Source organism: Pantherophis guttatus, chromosome 4 (assembly GCF_059756535.1).
Source record: "Pantherophis guttatus breed Tessera chromosome 4, ASM5975653v1, whole genome shotgun sequence".
Classification (NCBI taxonomy): Eukaryota; Metazoa; Chordata; class Lepidosauria; order Squamata; family Colubridae; genus Pantherophis; species Pantherophis guttatus.
In genome coordinates this window covers 141808961-141832009 of record NC_142066.1, presented here as the reverse complement: position 1 = coordinate 141832009, position 23049 = coordinate 141808961, and the positions used below count along the sequence as shown (strand labels likewise).

Below are 23049 nucleotides of genomic sequence, written 5' to 3'. Positions count from 1 at the left end.
GGCCTCTCAACCGTTACCCTTTTAGCATTTCTGGTCAGTTCTGCCCCCTTTCAAATAAAACACTGTAATGATGTTTCCCCATCTTTCTACTCTTGTGACCTATATTAGGGAAGCAGTCCGTTTATTAGATTTTATCTAAAAATTCATCCAGGTTCATGTTGTATCCCTAAAGCTCTGAACAGCATCTGTGTTTTCTCTCCTTTGTGACTACAGAATGATGGAGGAACGTCCATGATTTATCAAAAAAATAAACGTAAGAATAGTTTGTCACATGGCTAGAATATTGAGATTGTCTAACAGAGATTAAGGGGTGCAACAGGTGCCTTAAATATCAACCCCCCCAATACTTTAAAAAAGGAAAAAATTGTACTGCTAAAGAAGAATATTTGTAGCTCAGGGTTGAAATGAGGGGTACTTACTAGCACTGATGATATTACCTAGTTTGGGTAATGAAACAACTGCAAGTAAACAACCTGTCAGGTTTCGATGTCATCTCAAATAAATTGCACTCCCAAAACAATTAATCTTTGCTGAAGTATTCCATTTATTGAGTACGACAGATCTGGCCCCGACTTCGTCGTAGCCGATACTAACCCTCTGACTCCCAAACCCTTCCCTTTCCGTTCCCCAATTCTCATCTTCTCATTGGCCATCTTCCAAGTCAGTCTCCTCAGCTTCTGACTTCACCCCATAGGAATGTTCCCCCCACCATCTCATCTCCTAGGGGATATTATCTACAAAGAAATAAGTAGGTGAAAAGTCAAGCCTCGTCTTTTTATGGCAGCATCAGAATGCTGACATCCGGCCCCTCTCCCTTCATTTTTCCAGGGAGGCCTGTTTCAGGGAAAAGAAAAACAAATTAAGCACCGTTACCACGTCCGAGGGTGTGTCCCACCCCCTCCTGCCTTACCCGGGTGATCTGCATGGAATTTGGCTATAAGGCGATCAGCTTGGATATTTGTGCTCTTCACCCAGGAAGCCTCTGACAAGGGGTAACCCTTCCAGTTAATCAAGTATTGGAGGCGCCCCCTATGCCACCTGGAATCGAGAATTCGCTGTACCTCATAGTGAGTATGGCCCCTAACAACCAGGGGCTCGGGGGGGGGTGTCACGTGGCACTAGCCTTAAAGTTAACCCCACCACAGGCTTCAGGAGGCTGCTGTGGAAAACGGGGTGTATCTTCCCTAGTAGCCGGGGCAACGGCAGTTGTACTGTAACCGGGTTGATTATTTTTTCTATAGGGAAAGGTCCTATAAATTTCAGGCCCAATTTCTTGCTCAGGAGTCTAAGTCTCAAATACTTGGTGGAGAGATAAACCTTCTCCCCTACTCGGAATGGTCTTTGGGGACTTCGGTGCTTATCTGCTTGTTTCTTATAGGATTGTGCCACCTTGGCCAACGCTCTCTTAACGTTCTCCCAGGTTTCCCTCAACATATCCATCCAATCGGTCAAGCTGACTGAGGAAGGGGGCTCCCTTGGGTACTCTAGCATGGGGACGAAATCCATACCACTCACTATTTTAAACGGGGTTAATCCCGTGCTACTGTGGACAGCGTTATTATACGTGACTTCCACAAACAATAGGAGGTCTGCCCAATTGGACTGTTGGTAGTCGATGTCATCTCAAATAAATTGCACTCCCAAAACAATTAATCTTTGCTGAAGTAATCCATTTATTGAGTACGACAGATCTGGCCCTGACTTCGTCGTAGCTGATACTAACCCTCTGACCCCCAAACCCTTCCCTTTCCATTCCCCAATTCTCATCTTCTCATTGGCCATCTTCCAAGTCAGTCTCCTCAGCTTCTGACTTCACCCCATAGGAATGTTCCCCTCACCATCTCATCTCCTAGGGGATATTATCTACAAAGAAATAAGTAGGTGAAAAGTCAAGCCTCGTCTTTTTATGGCAGCATCAGAATGCTGACACAACCAAAGTCAGAGAACACCAAGAACCTCTGAAGAAAATTTATAGCTGGAGTGTCCAAATAAGATGCATGAACCAACCTCAGCTTTTTAACTTTTTCTTCTCTTACAGAAAATATGATAAATCTTTAAGTTACATAATTGTACCTTGATGTCCCCAGCTATCTGTTCATTCACTCAGATGTGGTGAAAGATTTCCAATGTGGAAGCAAAATTCATTTGCTTCTTAGTTAACATAAAATGGAAGGAGCATCATTGTGTCCATTGTATCTAACAGATAAACAAAAAATATTGGGTTTGCTTTGGCTGATTCTCTTTTTCTTTATACGCTGGAGAGATGATTTAGGGGGTCCTTACAATAATCTATTTCTTGAGATTCTCAAAAATCTCAAAAATAAGAAGCCAAGGTTCTTATTGGTCATTAATATTATAAAAAGCTTTAATATTTTGCCTATTGTTAGGACGTGCCACATAATTTTAGATCATCCAAAAATAATACTGCAAACCTGAAGCTTGTTAACTGAAAAATAATTCCACTGAATTTGATGGATTGTATTTCCAAAATAAGTGCGCAGAGAACTGAGCCTTCATATCAAGTCAAATTTTATTATGGCCTTTAGGGTAGAAAGGGACATATCTATTCTTGTGAGCATGATATGATTCCTGATAAATGTTGTAGGGGTTTCACATGTTGAAATGTATCACATGCCTATTAACCTTTTAATGCTAAACTGATAAGTTCAAACTACTTGTCAGAAGCAGACTTAAGTAGGAAGTTCTTGACAAGGAAACATTTTAATAGTGCCATCTGCAAATTAAGTTGAGGAAACCCTTTGAAATGAAATTCAGACATCTGCAGAGTACCTGAAATGAGTTACAATTAACTGTCACAGGGAGATCTCATTAAAAGATGTTTGCCTTTTCTTTTAAAAATCTTTAATGTAGTCTTCACATGCCTACATGCCTTAAATGCAGATAGTAATAGAAGAATGAATGTTCCTGTTTTGTTGGGGCAATTTTATTTGGGTTTGTCATCTGATAATATCTTCTGTATATAAAGCATGATTTGTGTCCATGGCTCTGAGCCTTCTGAATATCAGCTGGTAAGTGTCACAGAGCATGCTGGTCGAGTCGAATTTTTGACCTGATGCAAGGGTTCTTATTACATTCTTATGAATTAGATGAACTGAAGAAAGCTTAGAAGATGTATATTTGTTTTAAGGTGAAAGAAGGGTTTCTTTCACCAGAATCTAAGCATTCTGGTAAAATAACAAAGACACACATATATATATAGTCCTGATTTTTTTCCAGGAGGCTGTGAAAATTCATCCATAATGTATTCCTTACATTACAGTAGCAACATAGCAATGTGTGTATTCCTTATCCAAAGTTTTGTTTAATGTTGTGCCTGATATGGTATGCAAAGTTTAAGATGTTGTAAGAAATAGAATTAACTCTAAAATTCTTACTATAAGTGCTAATTTCAACCAGGACAAGAAAACTTTAGGATTTGAAGAAATAACTCATCACTTATGTTCTCATGTCTTACTTTGTAACAGATCAGCTCCAAGCAATCATGATCGGATACAACGATTAAGGCAAGAATTTCAACAAGCCAAGCAAGATGAAGATGTGGAAGATAGGAGGCGTACTTACAGCTTTGAACAACCATGGGTACGTGCTCATTATCTGAGTACAGCAAACAGCAAAGTCCCAAGGAAGCTATCTTAGATTAAGTCAAATATAGACAGCTATTTTGTCTGTCAATAGTAGTTTAGGAGACGTTCAGGATAGAGTTGTTTTGATCCTACCTAGAAATGCTAGTAAATGCATCTTGTAATTTTTGCAGGCAAACAAAATATATTCCTCCATAGTTCTGTACCCTATCCTTTGATTTGCTAGGGCATTATCTTCAGTTCCTACTGGAAATTGATTCCATGTCTTGAATGACCTTTTAACCTATGACTCTTTGCCTTTCCATCTGTGGTGCAACATTCCTAATTTTGTTTTGGATTGTGCTCTGCCATCTGTCCCTTCTGTAAAAGGATATTGTCTGGCCTGTTGGAAGCCATTCCTGGGTCACACAATTGATGCTGACTAACTTATCTGCCCTTTAAAGAATGTCTCTAGGGGATTTCTGTTGGCGACACTGACAAGAACATGATTCTTTGCTTGTATAAACTGCACAGATTTAAATAAAACATAGTAGCATTCAAGATACCTTTACTGGTTTACTTGGATGCATTTTAAACCATGCATTACGTGTGTGTGTCTGTCTGTCTGTCTGTCTGTGTGTGTGTGTGTGTGTGTGTGTGTGTGTGTGTGTTAGATGGTGGCAGAAATAACATGCATGGAATAGCACTACTAAATAGCTGCCATAGTGTACAGGAACTTTTGTGTAGAATATGGGCCAGATTCTCCAACGTTCAAATAGAAGATCCCACAGAAGATCATGGAGAAGAAAGCTAAGGCCTGTGGGACTTCCAGATCCAGACAGACAGGCAGGTAGGTACTGGCCATTCAACCAGACCACAGTGGTGGTGATAGATGTCATGGAGCAAGTGACAGCAACATCAGGAAAAGGAGTATAAGAAACTGGAGAAGTACTAGGAGGAACTAAAGAGGATATGGAAAGTAAAGGCCAAAGTGGTCCCAGTGGTGGTAGGAACACTTGGGGCTATGACTACTAAGCTTGGAGAGTAGCTCCAACAGATCCCAAGAACAACATCAGAGCTGTCCATCCAGAAAAGTGCAGTGATAGGAACAGCTAAGATCCTGCACAAAACTATTCTGCTCCAATGGCCCTGGTAGAGGACCTGAGATTGAGGACCCCTCATACCATAAGGATGAGAAGGGGCTTGCTTTTGTATGTAGGTATGTAGGTATAAATGTATACTGTATGAGAAAGAAAATTATATGTCAAAACTTGCAGTTTGATTCTGGCCATCCAGCCAGAAGTGACCTTTGAAAAGGCTTTGTTCCCCAAATAACCATAGACTATTTATTTATTTTACTTTGCTTATATGATTTTGCCTCTTCAGTCCAAAAAGACATATTAGGGTTTGTTTTTTAAAAAAATAGTTTTCATTAAGTGCAGAGGGGAAAGAATCAGGTTTTAAACCTCTGAGATTAAAATTTATCTCACTATTAAGAGAGAGGGATACTGCTGTTGTAACTACACCAAATAATCTGTAACCACCCAAAATTTGTTGGGCTACACCAAAATATAGGTATATATGGTTATACCTATGTAACGAAGCCAGCCCTTGAAGTGAGTTTTGAAATTAAAGGGGGGGGGAGTCATCAGTATGTTCAAAACTGGAAGAGAGGGAAACTTGTCCATATGCAGATTTATGCAGAGCAGGCTCTGCTCCTTGCAGCTTCAAGCCTTATTCTCTGTGGCCTCAGCAATGTTCCCAGTTGAACAAGGATGCTTTTTAGTAACCTACATTTTATTTATGTGGCAGCTGACATTGCCTAGGTATCCTAAATGAAAAGAGAGGGAGAGAGAGACTTAATTACTCTGTGGTTATGCTGTCAATTTCCTAACCTAAGGTATCTGAGTTTGCAGAAAGACCTATCAGTATATAATCCCATAGAAGCTTGTAGTAACTAGGAAAGCTATGCCATAAACGGATCTCCTTTGTGTGTGTCTTACATGAAATCTGAATATTATTTCAAATTTTCTGTTTTCCTATGAACTTCTCCTTTCCTCCTCCAGTATTGATCTCAAATATAGCATTAAAAGTGTAGGGAACCAATGACCCTTACACCAGCCTGCTTAAATCAGTTCCTTAAATCTAATTTATTGTAAAAGAGATATTCTTATTATTCTTCTTGTACCATGTCCGTCATCGGACATTGGCAATCACATTGGCATTCCTATTTTTGTCAACAGCCGTATGAAAAAGTGCTGTTGAGTTTTGTCCAAACCAGTCCCTGCTTTGAAGCTACAATGTTCTTCTGCCTGGGCCTCATTTGCCTTCAATTTTTCCCTGGAGGATTAAGTGAAGGATGCTGTATTTTTCTGGGTGTCACATCACATGTCCAAAATACTCTAAATTTTGCTGTTTAATGGCTTTGATTATTTCCCTTGGCTTTCCCAGGCGGCTTATCACCTCCTCATTTGTGATTTTGTTAACCCAGTTTATACGTAACAGCCATCTGTAAATCTACATTTATAAGATTTATTTATAAGAGATATAGACTTCCTTTTAATGTTCTGTTATAAAATATCATATGTTCTTCATAAATTAAAGTAATGAAATGTCCATACATATGTTATTTTAATGGGTAAACTATTTTGCTGTTGGCCTTGTTAGATACAGAAAAGGAAATTCATTAACTTTTAAAAAATATTTTCTGAAAAAAGAGGACTTTCTACACTATAGGATGAAGATTGGCTGAACAAGCCCCAAATGTGATAGTGAGGGAACTTGGGAAAACTATCTGAGAAAAATGAAAACCTTACTACTGTAGGTCACGGCCCAAATGTTGTCTATCCAAATATGATTAGCACCCATAGCAACTTTAGACAGGCAATCATGGCATGCTTTATAAGCAATGACTGAGTATGGACAATTATTTAGATGACAGGTTGATTACCTCAAGAATGGAATAATTTCCTGAATTGTAGGTCAGAAGCCTGACCTTTCCTTTTTTTTCTCTTTTTTCCTCACAAACAATGGGGAGCTATCTCCCTCTGGAGTAATAATGAAAATGAGCTTAAAGAATCTGAAATTGTGCTTAATATAGTTATATTTATCCTGAGCTTTGGTGATTCTTGGCTCTGGAGTGCACATGTACTTTTATGTAAGAAACGCTCATTTAGCAAAGGCCATGTATACTTTAGGATTAATTTTCTCCCTCTTATGTATTCTAATCTAGATAAGATCACGATACTTGGAAGGGATAAAACAATGATCTCATCCCTTTTGAGATCACACAATGTAACTTTAGCACTGAGGAACTAAAAACCCATGTCTTAAACAGCATATGTGACTTCAGCCTGCTGGTTTAAAATGATAAAGGTGCTTGCTTCAAAATGCACCTTAATACCAAATACCAAAACACAGAAATGGAATTGGATATTTTACCTATAATCTTAAATCCTTTCTTTAGTTTATACCTTGGGTTATAGTCTAAGTGTTGGAGAAAAAAATCACCTGCATATCTGCCTGTTGTCAAAGCTGGTATATAACTTGATGGAATTAAAGAGTGGTACCAGGTGCTCTTTACAATGAGAGAGGGTGTAAAAAGCTTAGGAAAGGGCTGTCAAACTCCTGGCTGGTGGGCCGGATGTGACATGCACTGCCCTCGCCCACGCCTGGTTTAGCTAGCAAAGTGGGGGGAGTCACAATGTGTCACATGATGCCCCCATGACAACGTGAGTTTTACACCCCTGGCTTAGAACATAAAGCTTTACAGAAACAAATTTACATGCGTAAATGCTATAGAAAAAAAATCCCTCCAATTCTTGAGGGAAATAAAGGAAGCCAACTTCCATTTGTAAAATAGCAAAGCCTCCCTGTCACTCCTCTGCAATTTTAATGTGGAGATTTTGAGCTGAATCCTAACAGCAGAACAATTTATGCTATCTCAGCCATATTTTTCAGGATCTGTTGCTTGATTATAATGGTCCTATTCAGAACATAGCGAGCAAGCATTGATTATAAACTAGGTTTCATTATGACATCTTTGGCAGAATCTTTACCAGTGGCTGAGGGAGAATGGCACTTCTACTCCAAAATATCTGCTGGTCCAATAATTTGTGAATCCCTGCCTTGAAGGCAGTCAGTCCAGTAACTTTAATGAACACAGACATTCTTATTAAAAACTTTAAAATGACATTTCCTGGAGACAGCTAGACAGAATAGTTGAAGTTGAGGGCTCAGGGCACATGTATCTAGGGCTTCATTCCTGTTAAAATTATATTGTATCTTTTTTAGGTTCTTAGTCATAGGATCTTTTTAAGGATACATACAATCATGATTCTCTAATACAGTGTCTTGTGTATAGTGGAAATAGCTTCACATGTGTCAGAGAGGGGAAATATCCCTTCTGGAATTACAACTCTTGTTAATTTTCTCCATTGGCCATAACAAATGAGCATGCTAGGAGTTATATTCAAGTATTAAATATCTTCCTTTGGTTTATACATAGCATATCTCTGATAACATCATTGAATAAGAAAGTCTGTGTTGTGCATTTTCTATGTGAAGGTCGTCCGTCCGTCTCCCCCCCCCCCCCCGGTGCTTTTGAGTTAAGGCTGATTCCTTATGACTGCCTGGACAAGTCCCTGCAATTTTCTGAGCAAGATTTCAGAAGTAGTTTGTAATTGCCTTCTTCCAAAGGGCTGTGAAAGGATGACTGGCCAAGGTCACCCAGCTGGCGTTGTATGTCAAGTAGAACTAGAATTTTTGGTCTCCCAATTTCTAGCCTGGTATCTTAACTGCTGCTTGTTTTAACTATCTGTCAGACCTCCTATAGGCCAGGAGATTCCAAGAACACTATGTTATTGTTGAAGAATACTTTTGAAGAAACTTCAAGTTTCTTCCTGATTCATCTTATACTAAACAAAATAAAGGCAGGGTTCTTTAGAATTTCTTTTTCACACTTGCTCCAATTTTTCGATTGAATAATCTCTTTTTCAGGTCTCTAGCAGATAATTCCTTCTTCCCACTCTTAAAAGCTCTTTCATATTTTCCTGAAGGTCACTTTAAAATTCCTTAAACTATTCACACACGCACTCTTATCATCTATCTGTCATTCATTCATGAATATGTATATATGTACATGTTCAAAACATTAAATAGTTTTGATAAGGAAAGGTAGGCAATGTCTTAAAGATGACTTGCCCTCATGTCCCCATGCAAATAATCATTTGTGTTTTAGAAGTGAAATTCAAATTCAAATCAACATTAATTTATATCTCCTTCTCAACTATGCTTTGTAAAGCTGAGAGAAGAAGAACATTATTTGAAGCGTCTGTTCCTTATTGAGACACTGATAAATATTAATTCTGTATGTCAAATAACCTTATACAACATTGGCACTCTCCAGAACTGTGTGAACTCTAGAATTTTCAGCAGTGATCATAATAAGGAATTCTGGGGTGTTGAAGTTCACATTTTGGAAGAATACCCAGTTTGGGCAAGGTTGACATATGTTTCGATTAAAGATGAGGCGAGAAACCTGTTCTGATGCTGTTACCAACTAGCCATATGCGAGTGTAATATGCCCACACACTTGAACACACACTCTTGGTCCTCTTGAAGATTACAAGAAATTATCTAAGTGAAAAGATTTATTTGAGCAAATTTCATTTAGATTTACCAGGATAAGGGCTATATCCTATTCAATATCCTATTAAGCCTTCTGAAGGTTCTATATACCTTTCATTCCTAACCATTGTCATGTTGAGAGTAATCTTGCCATAGAGTATCCTGAGGGCCAGTGAATTTATGTTCTAAATTATACTGAGTATTCTACAATACCTAATTATTACTCTTGATAATTTACAAATAAAACAAAACAAATGTGCTACTTTAAGGATGACACTGCTGAAAATATATTTTAGAGGAACTATTCCAAAAATTGATCCTTGTGCTCGTAAGAAATCCTAATTTTGTTAATGTCTTTTTGTCACTGATAGAATTTATCCATATAGACGTGTGACATCTTAAAGATTAATAGAGCCACTGTGACATCAGCCTTCATAGTTTGCAGACCTTTTCATAAAATGCAAGCTGGATTCTATATACAGCATTGTCTAGCTGTAAATTACACTGATTGAACACAGTTTTTTGATATTTCTTTTGCAAATAATAAAGGGATATAGCTCTATTTTAACAAGATCTTTCTGAAAATCTTGAATGCTTTTGCAATTTTAATCTTATATGCCCTTCTCCATAACGCAAGAAACATTTTCTTGTAACTCTTTATTTCCTTATCATATTTAGAGAAATTATATCTTAAATTACATTTCAAATTGTAGAAAAAATATTAGCCTAATGTTGAGATCTTAAAAACAAATCCTTTAAATGATTTATGTATTAAAGGTTTAGGATGTCAGCATTCCTATCAAGCATCATTTTTCTCCTGTGCTTTCATCAAGAAAAGTTAAAATGATAGATACATTAAGTTTCATGATTAAAGATACAAACTTATATGTATTTGGATAAGATATATTTACAGCAGCTTTGATTGTTATTTGATTTAAAAGATCAACAGTTATCATACATCTCCACATAGACAAGGGCAAAATCCCCTGCAATTAACAGGGTTAAGACATCGCCAGCTTTGTTTGATAGCTTTAAAGAATTATGATAATTATACTTCACCTTGTACTGCCCTGTTTGTGCAGGTGTTAAGATATTTGGGAGTTATACTATGAACACACAATTTGTACAGGGAATTATATTTTACCATCTCATAAAAAGACTAGTTTTGATATTTGTGGTAAATATTGTTGCCAGGATTAAACATTGTATATAGATACGATATAAAATGAATATGAATAGTGAATATGAATGTACTGAAAATGCATTTAGAAAATCAAGAGTTTGGGCATGAATATAGAGTGCCATGTTAGCAGTGAAGCCAATTTTCAAACCCTTTGGGAATTAAATGCAGATAAGATTGTGATATTCATGTTATTTTTCTTGCCTAGAATTTATCTTCTTACTTGCTACTTTGTGCCATGAAAGCCCTGTCAAGATTGCTTATCAATTGTTGTTCGTGTTCTTATTCTTAACTCTTATTCTTATTTCTTCATCAAGAAAAAACACAATGCAAACAAACAAAAAGAATCACATCTTTGACTAATGTTCTTTGGAATTCAAGTTCCAGCCAAGAACTTAAAGATTTATGCAAGCAACATTGCAATGCAGAACTTTTTTTGTAATCTACAGTTGATATAGCAAAAATATTTAGATTGTGTAATTTTTCTTATTTTTGTGACTAGCTAAGGCTAGTGATTTATTCTGACATGTGTTTTATATAATTAAAAAATTGGTCAGAAGTGTGATGGGCAGTGGAGATCAATATCTAAAAGCCATTTGGTGATACAAATATATAAAAATTTTGATTTGTAATGCAAAAGTTGTAAAGAATATGAATTAACAAATAACCAGCAACATTGGAAAATAGATATGTTGTGTGTCTACAAAACTCAGAGAAAGGTAATAGAAGATAGTCTAATGAAGATAGACTAATCTTCTGAAGTAGAGTTGATGACTACATGGAAGTAAACTTATGCGATTTATTTTGAATGAAAATGTATATCAGAAAGTATGAATTGGTATGGCCTAGATTGTCGTGAGTACAGTATAGAGGAAAGTACAATTTTGTACATTGGTGATAGGTGCATGTTACGTAGCAGCAAATGAGATTAGAAGAAACAGGAATCGGTTTGGAAAAATTGTGCTACATTCTGAATGGATATGATTCAGAACTTTTTTAAAAATTGGAAAATTAAAAACTTTTTTTGTTAGAGAGAAGCTGTCTAATAGACTTCAGGAGGAATGGTAATCATGCTAATCAGTAGGAGAGTATCAAAATTAAAAATGGAAGCATATGAGTTTGAATCTCCCTGAATCATGAAGCTTCTTCTAAGGCATTAAAGTAACTATTGGTAGTTGTTTGTATGCTATATTCAATATTTCTTCCCTTGTAGAATATATGTGCAATTGTCTTGACTCAATACTGAACCGACCCCAAATCTGATAGGGTGCATTGTCAGATCACAAAATTATCCCGTCAAAGGTGCCAACTAGTTATTTTGAGTGAAACTGAGTCAATGGGATTCCATTCTTACATATAATATACAGTACATAAAATATATCTTACTAACAGAGCTGAAGCTCTTATATTCATCTGAAAACATTGCTGAATCCAGAAAAATTATTCAATCATCCATATTATAATAATAAGAGGGGAAATATCTTTTAAACATATTTTCAGTGTTGAACCTTTTTGGTCACAATTTTTTTTTTTTTTAAATAGACAGCTAAGGTTATGTTAATGTATGATAAGTGAGTCTACTTCATAAATTTGAACTGAAGGTTTATGGTTCAGATTAGTCTCTGACTTTGAAACAGTATGCTCTCAATTTTTAATTTTTCTTATTTTCCTTTAAGTGTCATAATTAACAAAGAAACCAAAATACAGTTAAGAAAAAAAATGACATATTTTAAGTGGTTGAATGGGTCACGGGGTGGAATTCAATATCAGCAACTTTGAGTTATATCACCTTTTCCCAACATGGCCCTCTGGGTGATCTTAGAACTACAAATAAACTACCCTAATTTTTTTTTCTTTTGCAAGGAAATGCATTTGTTTCCTCTTCCTCATCTTTTACATTTTCTTTTGCTTTTCCCCTTTTCTCCAACCAGAGGCATACACAGAATCCAATAGCAAGAGGAGTGATGCAGAAGACCAGGGATGTACGTCATTAGGAAAGTTTGCATGCCCAAGAGGTTCAGTAGGGTAAAACTAAATGTGTTTTCCCAGGTGACTGAAGCTTCTCTATTGCTCTAGAGAAACTTCAAAGAAGACCAGAAAAAATGCAGATGACAGTAGTTATTTTAGCATTTAATATTTCATTTACAGAAGTCTGCATTTCAATGTATCCCTGAAAAAAGAGACAATGTCATCAGTGTAAATTCGAATCTTTTATAGATGATTACAGAAATGTACTTATGCAAAGAGAGTGTTGTTATAGTAAAGGTAAAAGGTAAAGGTTTCACCTGTCCAGTCATGTTTGACTCTAGGGGGCGGTGCCCATCTCCATTTCTTAGCCGAGGGAGCTAGAGTTATCTGAAGACACTTCCGTGGTCATGTGGCCAGCATAACTATATGCCGAAGGGCACGGAACATTGTTACTTTCCCATCAAAGTGGTACCTATTTATCTATTTGAATTTGCATGTTTTTCTATTGCTAAGTTGGCAGGAGCTGGGGGAACTAACAGGAACTCACCCCGTCATGCGGTACTTGGGTCTTGATCTGTCAATCTACCAGTCCTCAAGCCCAGGGTCTTAACTGCTAGGCCACCACACCCTTCCTTATTTTCGTACTATTAACAATATTTGTTTTTTATTTCCCAGCCAAATTCAAAGACCTATTCACAGAGTGGCAGACATTCTGTATCAGTAGAAGTTCAAATGCAGAAACAACGGCAAGAAGAGAGAGAGAGTTTCCAGCAGGCTCAGAGGCAATACAGTTCATTACCCAGGTATGACATGTATCAAAAACTCTTTAGCCAACTAATAACAGTTTCTTCAGAAGGAAATACAGGCAGTCCTCGACTAATGACAGTTCAAATTTAGTAACAATTCAAAATTACAATGGTACTTTAAAAAGTGACTTATTACCATTTTGCAGCATCCCCGTGGTCAGGTGATTAAAATTCAGATGTTTGGCAACTGATTCATGTTTATGACGGTTGCAGTGTCCCGGGGTATGTGATCAGCTTTTGGGACCCTTTGTGATGAACAAAGTCAGTGGGGAAGCCAGATTCACTTAACAATATTATTAATTTAACAACTGCAATGATTCACTTAACAACTGTGGCAAGAAAGTTCATAAAATGGGGCAAAACTCACTTAACAAATGTCTCACTCAGCAACATAAATTTTGTGGTCATAAGTCGAGGACTACATGTAAACCTTAATGGTGATATGCCTTCTTTGTTCAGAAGAATCTCTGGTGGGACTAAATTTGATATGGGATAAAATGAAGTTATGGGATAGAGCAGGGGTGTCAAACTGGTGGCCCGCAGGCTGATGCGTCACATGCAGGCCACGCCCACCCCAACTGTCCGAATGGGGAAAAACGCCGCAAAACATCATATGGCAACATGACGTGGTGAGTTTGACACCCCTGCTTAGAGTGTAAGATGGAGCAAGACTGAGGAGCAGTTAGACAAGGAATGGGCCAAATTTTCATTCTTGCAACTGTATTTGGAATTCTGAGACTGGGGGAGGCAATTTGCTTATTCAAAAAAATCAATTGACGTCTTGATACCATTTCAGCCAACCTTTCTTACTTTGTGAGGACCCTTCTACAGATACTCTAATGAACATACATATAGCTCAAGACAAGAACATTCTAGAAACAGCCATGATGTTCACTGCATTTTATAAAACCTCCCTGTTTTATTGTATCCCTGAAACAAATTAAGGTTGGTTTTATAATAAGGGAGTCAGGCTACTCAGATATACAATATGCAATTGTGTGCAGTATTTCTGAACCAATCTTTAAAAATTTGCTTAGAATATACCAGGAGATGAAGCTGATTTTCTTGCAGCTTCATTCTATCCAGCCTGGTATTCTCCTGCTAAATTGAACTACAGTTTCTATTGTGTGAAATCAGCATGACTTGGTCTGTGAGATAAAATAAAGTTGTAGTATAACATATCTGAAGGCACCTGGCTGAAGAAAAAGCTACAGGTCATAGAAAATATAGCTCATGGAAGAGTCTGAAATTCCAAATGTATAAGGCCTTGTATAATTCAACTAATTAAAATAAATATTAATTTGAGAATACTTGTAGAAGTAATAACCACTTTCTGGTATTGCTGATAACATTTTGGATGATGGCACAGATGTGTGTCATAAAAGAATGAACTGAACAAATAGATTGTATGCAAAAATGTGTTGTAGGTTGGAATATTTAAATACTGTCTATAAATAAACTTTGGAATTGAAGACTTATGTGCAGAGTACAGCATGTGGTTCAAAAAGTCAGTATGGTAAAGTGGTTAAGGCACCAGGCTAGAAATCAGGAGGTTGTGATTTCTGCCAACTGGAATGACTTTGGGCCCTTGTTTCTTTCTCAGCCTTAGGAAAAAGTGAATAAACCAAAAGCCTTGCCAAGAAAACTGCAGGGACTTTTCCAGGCAGTTGCCAGGAATCCAAATTGACTCAAAGGCACCAAAAACAAAACAAAACAAAACAAAAAAACCTCAAACAAAACATATAGTCCTCAGTTCATAACAGAGATGAATTTCAAAAGGAAAAAGATTTTGCTTGTAACTACTGTATATCTTGGACGCATATATAAGGCCTTCAACACATTTGGTGAATGATTTGAACTGGCCAATTAGATGAGTTACTGCAAATCATGTAAGAGTCAGCCTTCAAAAACAAGCAGTTCAGGGAAAAAATAGACTATAGTAAAAAAAAAAAAAGTAAAGATAACAACCACTACGATGCTATTAAAAAACAATTGATTGCACCATCTTGGTTTCCATTTTGACTTTTTGGGCCATCTCTTCTGGAGATCCCTGACAGTTTGTAAGTAGAATAGAGAACAGAATTTACAAATGAATCGTAGTTCCTTAGAAAAATGGATTTATGTATGGGAAAGGTTTTTATTTAAACATGGTATAATGAAAGATTGCTTTTATAAGAATCAAAAGAAATGTATCCACAAGGTAGAATCTCTTTGTTATTTCTTTTTGCGCTCCATAAAATGGAAAAAATGATTGAGAAAAGCCTACCTCTACTCCCTTTCCCTTCCTTCATTAGATGTAGCAACAGTAGCCCTGCAGATGTTACTTGACCGCAACTCACTTTGTTACTTGACTTTGTACAGATTGGGGGGTATGGGAACTGCAGTTTACAAGATTTGCAAGACCACAGGATCCCTTATTAATCTTGTATGGGACCAAATGACTGCAGAATGCTCATGAATGACTCCACTTCCATTTGGAGGGAATTGGAGTGTCACAAGGTTTTGTTGTTTTTTTAACCATTCAGTATTTTTGTCCAAACCGACCCTAACTGAGATAAGCTTGAGCAGAAGGCTGGAAAGAGTAGGATAGAATTTAACAAGGAGGAGTATACAGTTTTGCACTTGGGTAGGTCAAAATGTGAGGCCAAACGTAGGATGGGCAAGACCTGATAGATTTAAAAGGGATCTGGCTGTCCTTGTCAATCACAGGTTCAACGTGAGCCAGCAACGTAATGCCATTGATTAAAAGATGAGTAATACCCCATCTTGCATGGACAGGATCATAGAGTCCAGATTTCAGGAAGTGTTTCTTTCATTCTACCCTGTGCTGGTCAAAGCCCATTTTAAGTAGTTAGTTCAGTTCTGTCAACTATCAATTCTGAAGCAAATTCTAATATGGCTGAAAAGCAAACCACATTTTCAGAGTACTTGAAAATAAACATGTGTGATGTGTTTGTGTTTTAATCTGTAAAACACATAGTGCTTTGTTTCATCTACTAATTTCAAAGTGTTACCAAATAACCTTTATAAAGATTCAGAAGATACACTCAGTTCAGAGCAAAATGTTAATTCAAGATCTGTATTACAAACTATTTATACACAAACAAATTCATAACTACTGCACTATATCCAGGCATTTATAAATATAATTGGTATTCATAATTCATAACTTATCTTTCTATCCACTGATCAAATTGTTATAAATAGACTAGCCAATTTTGAACTCCTTGTATAAGAAGGATATCCAATTAATTTTTTCATTTTAAGTCCAAAACTCCTTAAAGTCACATTCAGCAGCAAGCTGCAACATGTTATTCAGAAACTTTTTAAAAATATATATATATCTTAGAATCTCTGGCAGTATTATATACTCAGAGGGCTCATTCAATTTACTGTAAGTCATTTCACGAAGAGATTCGGAAGCATTGTTATTCTATGAGGCTTATCTAAATTTAAACAAAGGGACCTGAAATGTAAGAATGAAATTCACATTAGATATAAAAGACAAACACTTCACAATCTCATTGTTACACGCAGGTGCACAGAAATTATTACACCAGCTTATATGGATAGAAAAACAAGGCTACTGCAATTGTAACAGATCACTTGCAAAATATTTTGCCCCAGAAGAAGAAAAACTTATAGATTACTTGTAATACTTCTTAGCATTATCAAAGGATTCAGACTTATTTAATATCAGAGCATTTGGCAACAACATCTCTTTATTGCCCATCTTTTATTTCTCCCTCTCTTTTTAAGGGGGGAAAGGTTGCATTATCTCAGGTAGAAACCACATGGGGAAGTGCAGCTCTCTTGAGCACCTAAATTCAGTGGATTCAGGAACCCAAAGAGAAAGGCCTCTGGGTTCATGGGTGACCACTTAAAAAGGCTCAAAAGAGGATAAACCTAACTGTCCTGTTCATGGAACATGTAGATCAGGGGTCTCCAACCTTGGCAATTTTAAGACTTGTGAACTTCAATTCTCAGAGTTCAGACTGGCTGAGGAGCTCTGGGATCAGTCTTAAAGTTGCCAAGGTTGGAGACCCTTGATGTAGATAAACCATTAGACTGTTGTTTCAGACAACATTCAGATAAATGATAATAGAATGTGGGTTGGAATACTTACTTTTGTATCTGGATGCGGGTAACCGCTGAGTATGATCCAAAAAAGTCAAAATGGCCACCACAAAAGAGTGCTAGGAGCTCTGCCTGTTTTTATGTGTGATCACTATCACTTATGATTGTCATCTTGACTTCTTTTATTAATCTTGCAGCAAGGATAGTCTTCCTTCTGGGATTATTTTGTGCTCTATAACATCCCTACTATTTGGCTGCAATTTATTTAAACATGTTCTCTCCATGGCTGGTTCCATTTGCAAGTGCTTAAACAGTTCACGTTAAATGTGCAAGCCTTTTTTAAAAAAAATACCTGCTACTAATACATAGACCTTGCAGCTTCTTTTCATTAACTCCACCTTTTTACAACCAAGTTCAACTGAATGTCGTATGTTTTTGGATGTTCATTTCTTTAGTCTAGCTATCGTTGCATGTACTTTTCTTTCATGTACATAATTTTGAATGCATTTTTGAGTTGCATCACTTAATGGGTCCAGGGCAGACAAATTGGGTTAAGCGCTCATTAAAATGCAAATTAAATGAATTTCTCCCCTGTCACTTTCTTGGATGCCGTAAATGGCCTCCTTCTTGCAAAACACAGATTCTTCCTATTATAGTAAGACATCACCACAGTAAAGGTGATATGATACAGATAAATAGGGTTTCCGGTTGCGATCAATCGTATGGTTAATGGTTCAGAGAGTGAATATATTGTAAACCATTTTTATTGAGAGAGGTTGAATTTGCAGGCCAAGAAAAAACACAGGCCTTTGGCTATCCAGGTCATTGATTCTATGAATATTAATGTCCCAGTTTGTGGCCCCTTTTAAGGTGTTTGAAGGTTCTAATTATTCTAACCATACTAGATGTCAATACCATAATACTCAAAAAACTTTTATACTGAAGAACAGCTGGTTGTGTTTAAACAAGCCAGACTAGGCAGAGACACATTAGGTGGCAGAAGAGAGAATAAAAATCATCATCTCAGCAGAATCTTAACATGATAGAATTGTCAGATCAGTTTTCCTCTTAAGATATGCTCATTTTGTCCAATGCTATTTGCTATTAATCATTGTCATATTCCAGTTTAGATTTTCCAGATTTAGCCTATTATAATAACATGCAGACGCTGACTAGAAAATAACTTAACTGTAAAAATCTGGCTACTTGTATGAACATAAAAATGTACAAAGAAAGCTGCTGCATCATGACAAAGTTCATTTTAACCCAGAATTTTGCTTCTTACACCTGCTTGCCCAATTCTGGAGAAACAAGTGGAGACCATCTCCTCTCGTGCTCTTCCCCTGCAACTGTTATTTGAAGGCATGCTGAATCTAGCTCTAATACAATCTTCAAGACATTGATAATTCTCTCTGACATGAATTTATTTAGTCCTGTTTTAAAAATCTAATTGACTAGGCATTCACTAAGGATTAGGATTATTAAATCTATGGGGCAAATATTTTTATGTTTTCTATGTTCAACCACGCTTTAGATTCTTCTAGAGTTGGATATTGTGATAACTAGAAAGGAAAGGAAAGGGCAAGTGTTGTTTATACAGGTATCCAGATAACATGAAATGGTATATGGGTTTAATAAAGGAAAGTAAAAAATATTTGGAACAAAAGCATATTCTGCTTTTGGCCAGTTATGTCTAAAGTAGTTGCCATTAAATATGTTAGGATGTGCCTAATGCCTCTAACTAAACCACCATCATATTCTCTACAAAAGATAAATTTCCAGCCCAAAAGCTGATCTCATATATTGAATCATAACAATATTGGTATTAGAATGTAATCATTGTCAAGAAATATATAGGGTATAAATGGTTAAATGCTTAGCATTATTTTTATAAACAACAAAAACAAACTGTTCCCCTACTGATCCATCAATTTATGTCATATTGATTTGGTATAATCTTCTTGTTCCAGTATATTGAACTCATTTTGGGATGGCCTTCTTGGCAACAATGCTTAAACAATGGAAGTCATTCCAGAGTGAGGCTCACTTTGTAGTTTGGATTGTAAAAAATAAAGAAAGAACCTCTAGTTGAGATCACTAGAAGTCCTGCGGAACTAAACCATGGGAAACATTTGAGACTATAATATTTCCACATTGGCCAGTAGATAACTTCCTAAGTGCCACCAGTCAAACATGATGGTAGCTCTCCCATGTTGTCTCCATCTTTGCTCTTGGAGCTAAACACTTATTTGTGGTTCATTTATGTTACTATTGGTATTGTTTGAGATCATATAGAATAAAGGCCTCATTCAAAACAGGGCTTTATAAGAATAAAATATACATTTGAAATGCAAGTAACCCTTTTTACATAAGTTTACATATACATATATATATATATATATATATTTCTATTTTTAGACAAAGTCGGAAAAATGCCAGCTCTGTATCTCAAGATTCTTGGGAACAGAACTATCTTCCTGGTGAAGGTTTTCAAAGTGCCAAAGACAACCCTCGGTACTCCAGTTACCAAGGCTCTAGGAACGGCTACCTGGGGGGCCACGGCTTCAATGCTCGAGTCTTGCTTGAAACACAGGAGCTCCTCCGTCAGGAACACCGGCGGAGAGAGCAGCAGCTGAAAAAAAAGACCTCTTCTGAAGGGCCCAACAACTATGAGTCCCATAAGAAAGCTCAGGACCCTAATTATGCCATTCCCAAAGGTCCTTTCAGACATGATGTACCACCTTCACCATCTCAGGTTGCCAGGCTGAACCGATTGCAAACACCAGAGAAGGGAAAACCTTTTTATTCTTTAGTTGAAGAAAAAGGTCAGCGACCCATGCAGTAAAGGAATTTTTTTTTCCCATATGGAGAGACTTACATTATGGAACTCCATGTTTCAAATGGAGGGGACTCTTATTTTGTTTTTCAGTGCCTTTAGCAAGATGGACAATGAATTGGAAGGCCTTATATATACATTTTTTTTTTTTGCGTTATGTTTCAAGTGTTATATCCACAAAAAGATTATCCATTATTTGACAATCATATTTGAGGCAAGCAATTCGTCTTGGCTATCAAGTATTCTAGCCAATCTTTATTATCAATAACTGCCCACCAAGTTACACCATTAGTGTTGTTCAAAGAGATACTGTTCTAGCGTATAGCATTGACTGTTTTCTAATTTAAAATCCCATTGCCATATTTTCTTCGTTTATTTCTCTTAGCTTGAGAAAAGCAAGTACCTATCAGTTATAAGCAGTGAGCCAGAAATCTATTCTACTCTAGTCCTTGTTGTTTCCTTTCTGATCATTATTTAAATGTCTGTTCACTAAAAGACTGTTTCTATGACTTCATTGGTCATTCTCGAATTGTGCACAAACTTTATGCTCATTCCTCATTCATTTATCTCAGAGACCTTGTTGCATTTGTCTCATACCTTAACATTATATACCTTATATTATTATGAGACATTGTATTTATAATTTTCATCAGCTAATGGTGAGGAAGGGGAGCGTGTTGTTTGTCTGTGGAATGGTGAATTTCTCCAGACTGTTTTAGCAAGTTTTTGTTATTAACTGTTCCCATTATGTACAATTTCAGCCCCCCACTCAAATTATAGATAAACTGATTGCTCAGATATTCCATACTTCCTAATAATTTAATTTCTCATTATTATGTACCCTTATTTTGTTAGAAGGAAGAAATGCAGGACAAAATAAAATGAAAATCTATTTTTTGAATTAAAACTAGCTTTTGTAAACCTGTCTTTTTGACAGTTTGTAAAAACCTGTGGACAATTTGTGCTATGCTTCCATGTTGCTATATTTTGCCTCTTTGAACAATATTTGGAGTTAACCAGTAAAATATAAAATAATACAAATGTGAGAAAATTGATATACATTATCACGATAATACATTGGTGTTAAAAACAGTTGGGAAAAAAGAGCTGTGAGGATATATTTTCAGTGCATTTTGAGTATACAGAATTTTCTTTTGCAACATCTAGTTTTGTGTTTGAAGGTCTGAACATTCATGTATTGTTTTATAAGTGCCTGAAGTGAAAAAGGTTTAAGATTAAAAACTAGGCATATCATACTTAAATGAACAAAAAACATAAACTGTGTGTTACTGTATGATTGTTAATTTGCCTTTTTTAAAAAAGGAAGAAACCTGGCCCATATTACTTTTGCTACAAAAAATACTTTACTTCTGCTGTTTCAAGCATATATGTGAATGTTCAGTATATTCCAGCAGTGTCTTCTATACCTGTTTGCTAATTTTGTTTGTTAATATACTCAAGTGTTAAAGATTTGTTACTAATGTAAGCACAGTGACATCTGACAAAAATGGCTCTTTTTCACATAGCACTGGAGGAAATGGTGTAAATATAGAAATTTAGAATAAAAACACTGTTTGTGTCTTCATTTCAACATTTCTTTTGAAGTTTCAGAAATTCCAGCCATCATTACTTGATTTTTTTTTAAAAAAAAAATACTTTACAGATGTTCTTTTATCATGTTTCCACAGACTTAAATTTCCCGTTCTTTAACCAATTATAGAAATAACTTACAAGAATGGGCAAAAGAAGAATGCCTTGTTATCTGTACTGAATCCCTTCCAAGAAGAAAGGCAAAAAAAAAAAGGAGGGGGGACAGAATATGAATACAGATGTTGATCAAATCTGAAATACAGATAGCCTTGTTATGCTGCATTGGTTGTCCCATTTGAGGCAGGTTCAACTACAGTTGGTCCTCAATTTATAACAGGTCACTTAGTGACCGAAATGGAAATGGTTCTCAAAAAAGTGACTTATTTTTCCACACTTATGACTGTTGCAGCCTCCTCATGGTCACATGATCAAAATTCAGAAACTTAGCAACTGATTCATTTTTATGAAGGTTGAAGTGTCCCAGAATCTGTGGAGAGGTTATATTGACTTAACAGCCACATTACTAATTTAACAACCGCAGTGATTTACTTAACAACTGTTGCGAGAAAGGTCATAAATGGGGAAAAACTCATTTAACAACTGTCTTATTTACAAAACAGAAATTTTAGGCTCAATTGTGGTTGTAAATTGAGGATTACCTGTATTCAGCAACTTTCCAACCGCACTCAACATGTAGTCCTCAATGGACCTGCATCTACATGGAAGGAAGTATGTAGTGGAATACCCCAAGGCTCTGTTTTAGGCCCAATATTCTTCAACATCTTCATCAATGACTTGGATGAGGGGATAGATAGGGAACTCATCAAATTTGCAGATGACACCCAGCTGGCAGGAATAGCCAACACTCCAGAAGAAAGGTTTAAGATACAGAAGGATCTTGACGGACTTGAATATTGGGCGCTATCTGACAAAATGAAATTCAATGGTGAAAAAAGTAAGGTTCTACATTTAGGCAAGAAAAACAAAATGCACTGGTACAGTATATGAGGTACCTTGCTCTATAGTAGTAACTGTGAGAGGGATCTTGGAGTCCTAGTGGACAGCCATTTAAATATGAGCCAGCAGTGTGCAGCAGCTGCCAAAAAAAGCCAACACAGTTCTGGGCTACACAAACAGAGGGATACTGTAGAATCAAGATCACGTGAAGTGTTAATACCACTTTATAATGCCTTGGCAAGGAGACACTTGGAATACTGCATTCAGTTTTGGTTGCCATGATGTAAAAAAGATGTTGAGACTCTAGAAAGGGTGCAGAGAAGAGCAACAAAGATGATGAGGGGACTGGAGGCTAAAACACATGAAGAATGGTTGCAGGAATTGGGTATGTCTAGTTTAATGAAAAGAAGGACTAGGGGAGACATA

The 23049-nt window shown here is 36.6% G+C and overlaps 1 protein-coding gene across 18 annotated transcripts in view; it reads left to right on the top strand.

Moving 5' to 3' along the window:
• PARD3 (par-3 family cell polarity regulator) overlaps nucleotides 1–21644 on the top strand; it is a 650052-nt gene extending 628408 nt beyond the window's left edge. For 10 of the 18 annotated variants that reach the window (XM_087893013.1, XM_034402627.3, XM_034402629.3 and 7 more), the window contains 4 exons: nucleotides 3486–3600; nucleotides 12321–12371; nucleotides 13033–13160; nucleotides 19659–21644. In XM_087893013.1, coding sequence (XP_087749139.1) covers nucleotides 3486–3600; nucleotides 12321–12371; nucleotides 13033–13160; nucleotides 19659–20085 — 721 coding nt within the window. In that variant the 3' untranslated portion in view covers nucleotides 20086–21644. The remainder of the gene's footprint in view (nucleotides 1–3485; nucleotides 3601–12320; nucleotides 12372–13032; nucleotides 13161–19658) is intronic. The other 8 variants (XM_087893015.1, XM_087893011.1, XM_034402633.3 and 5 more) reach the window with 1 other exon arrangement.
• The last annotated feature ends 1405 nt before the right edge of the window (nucleotides 21645–23049 follow it).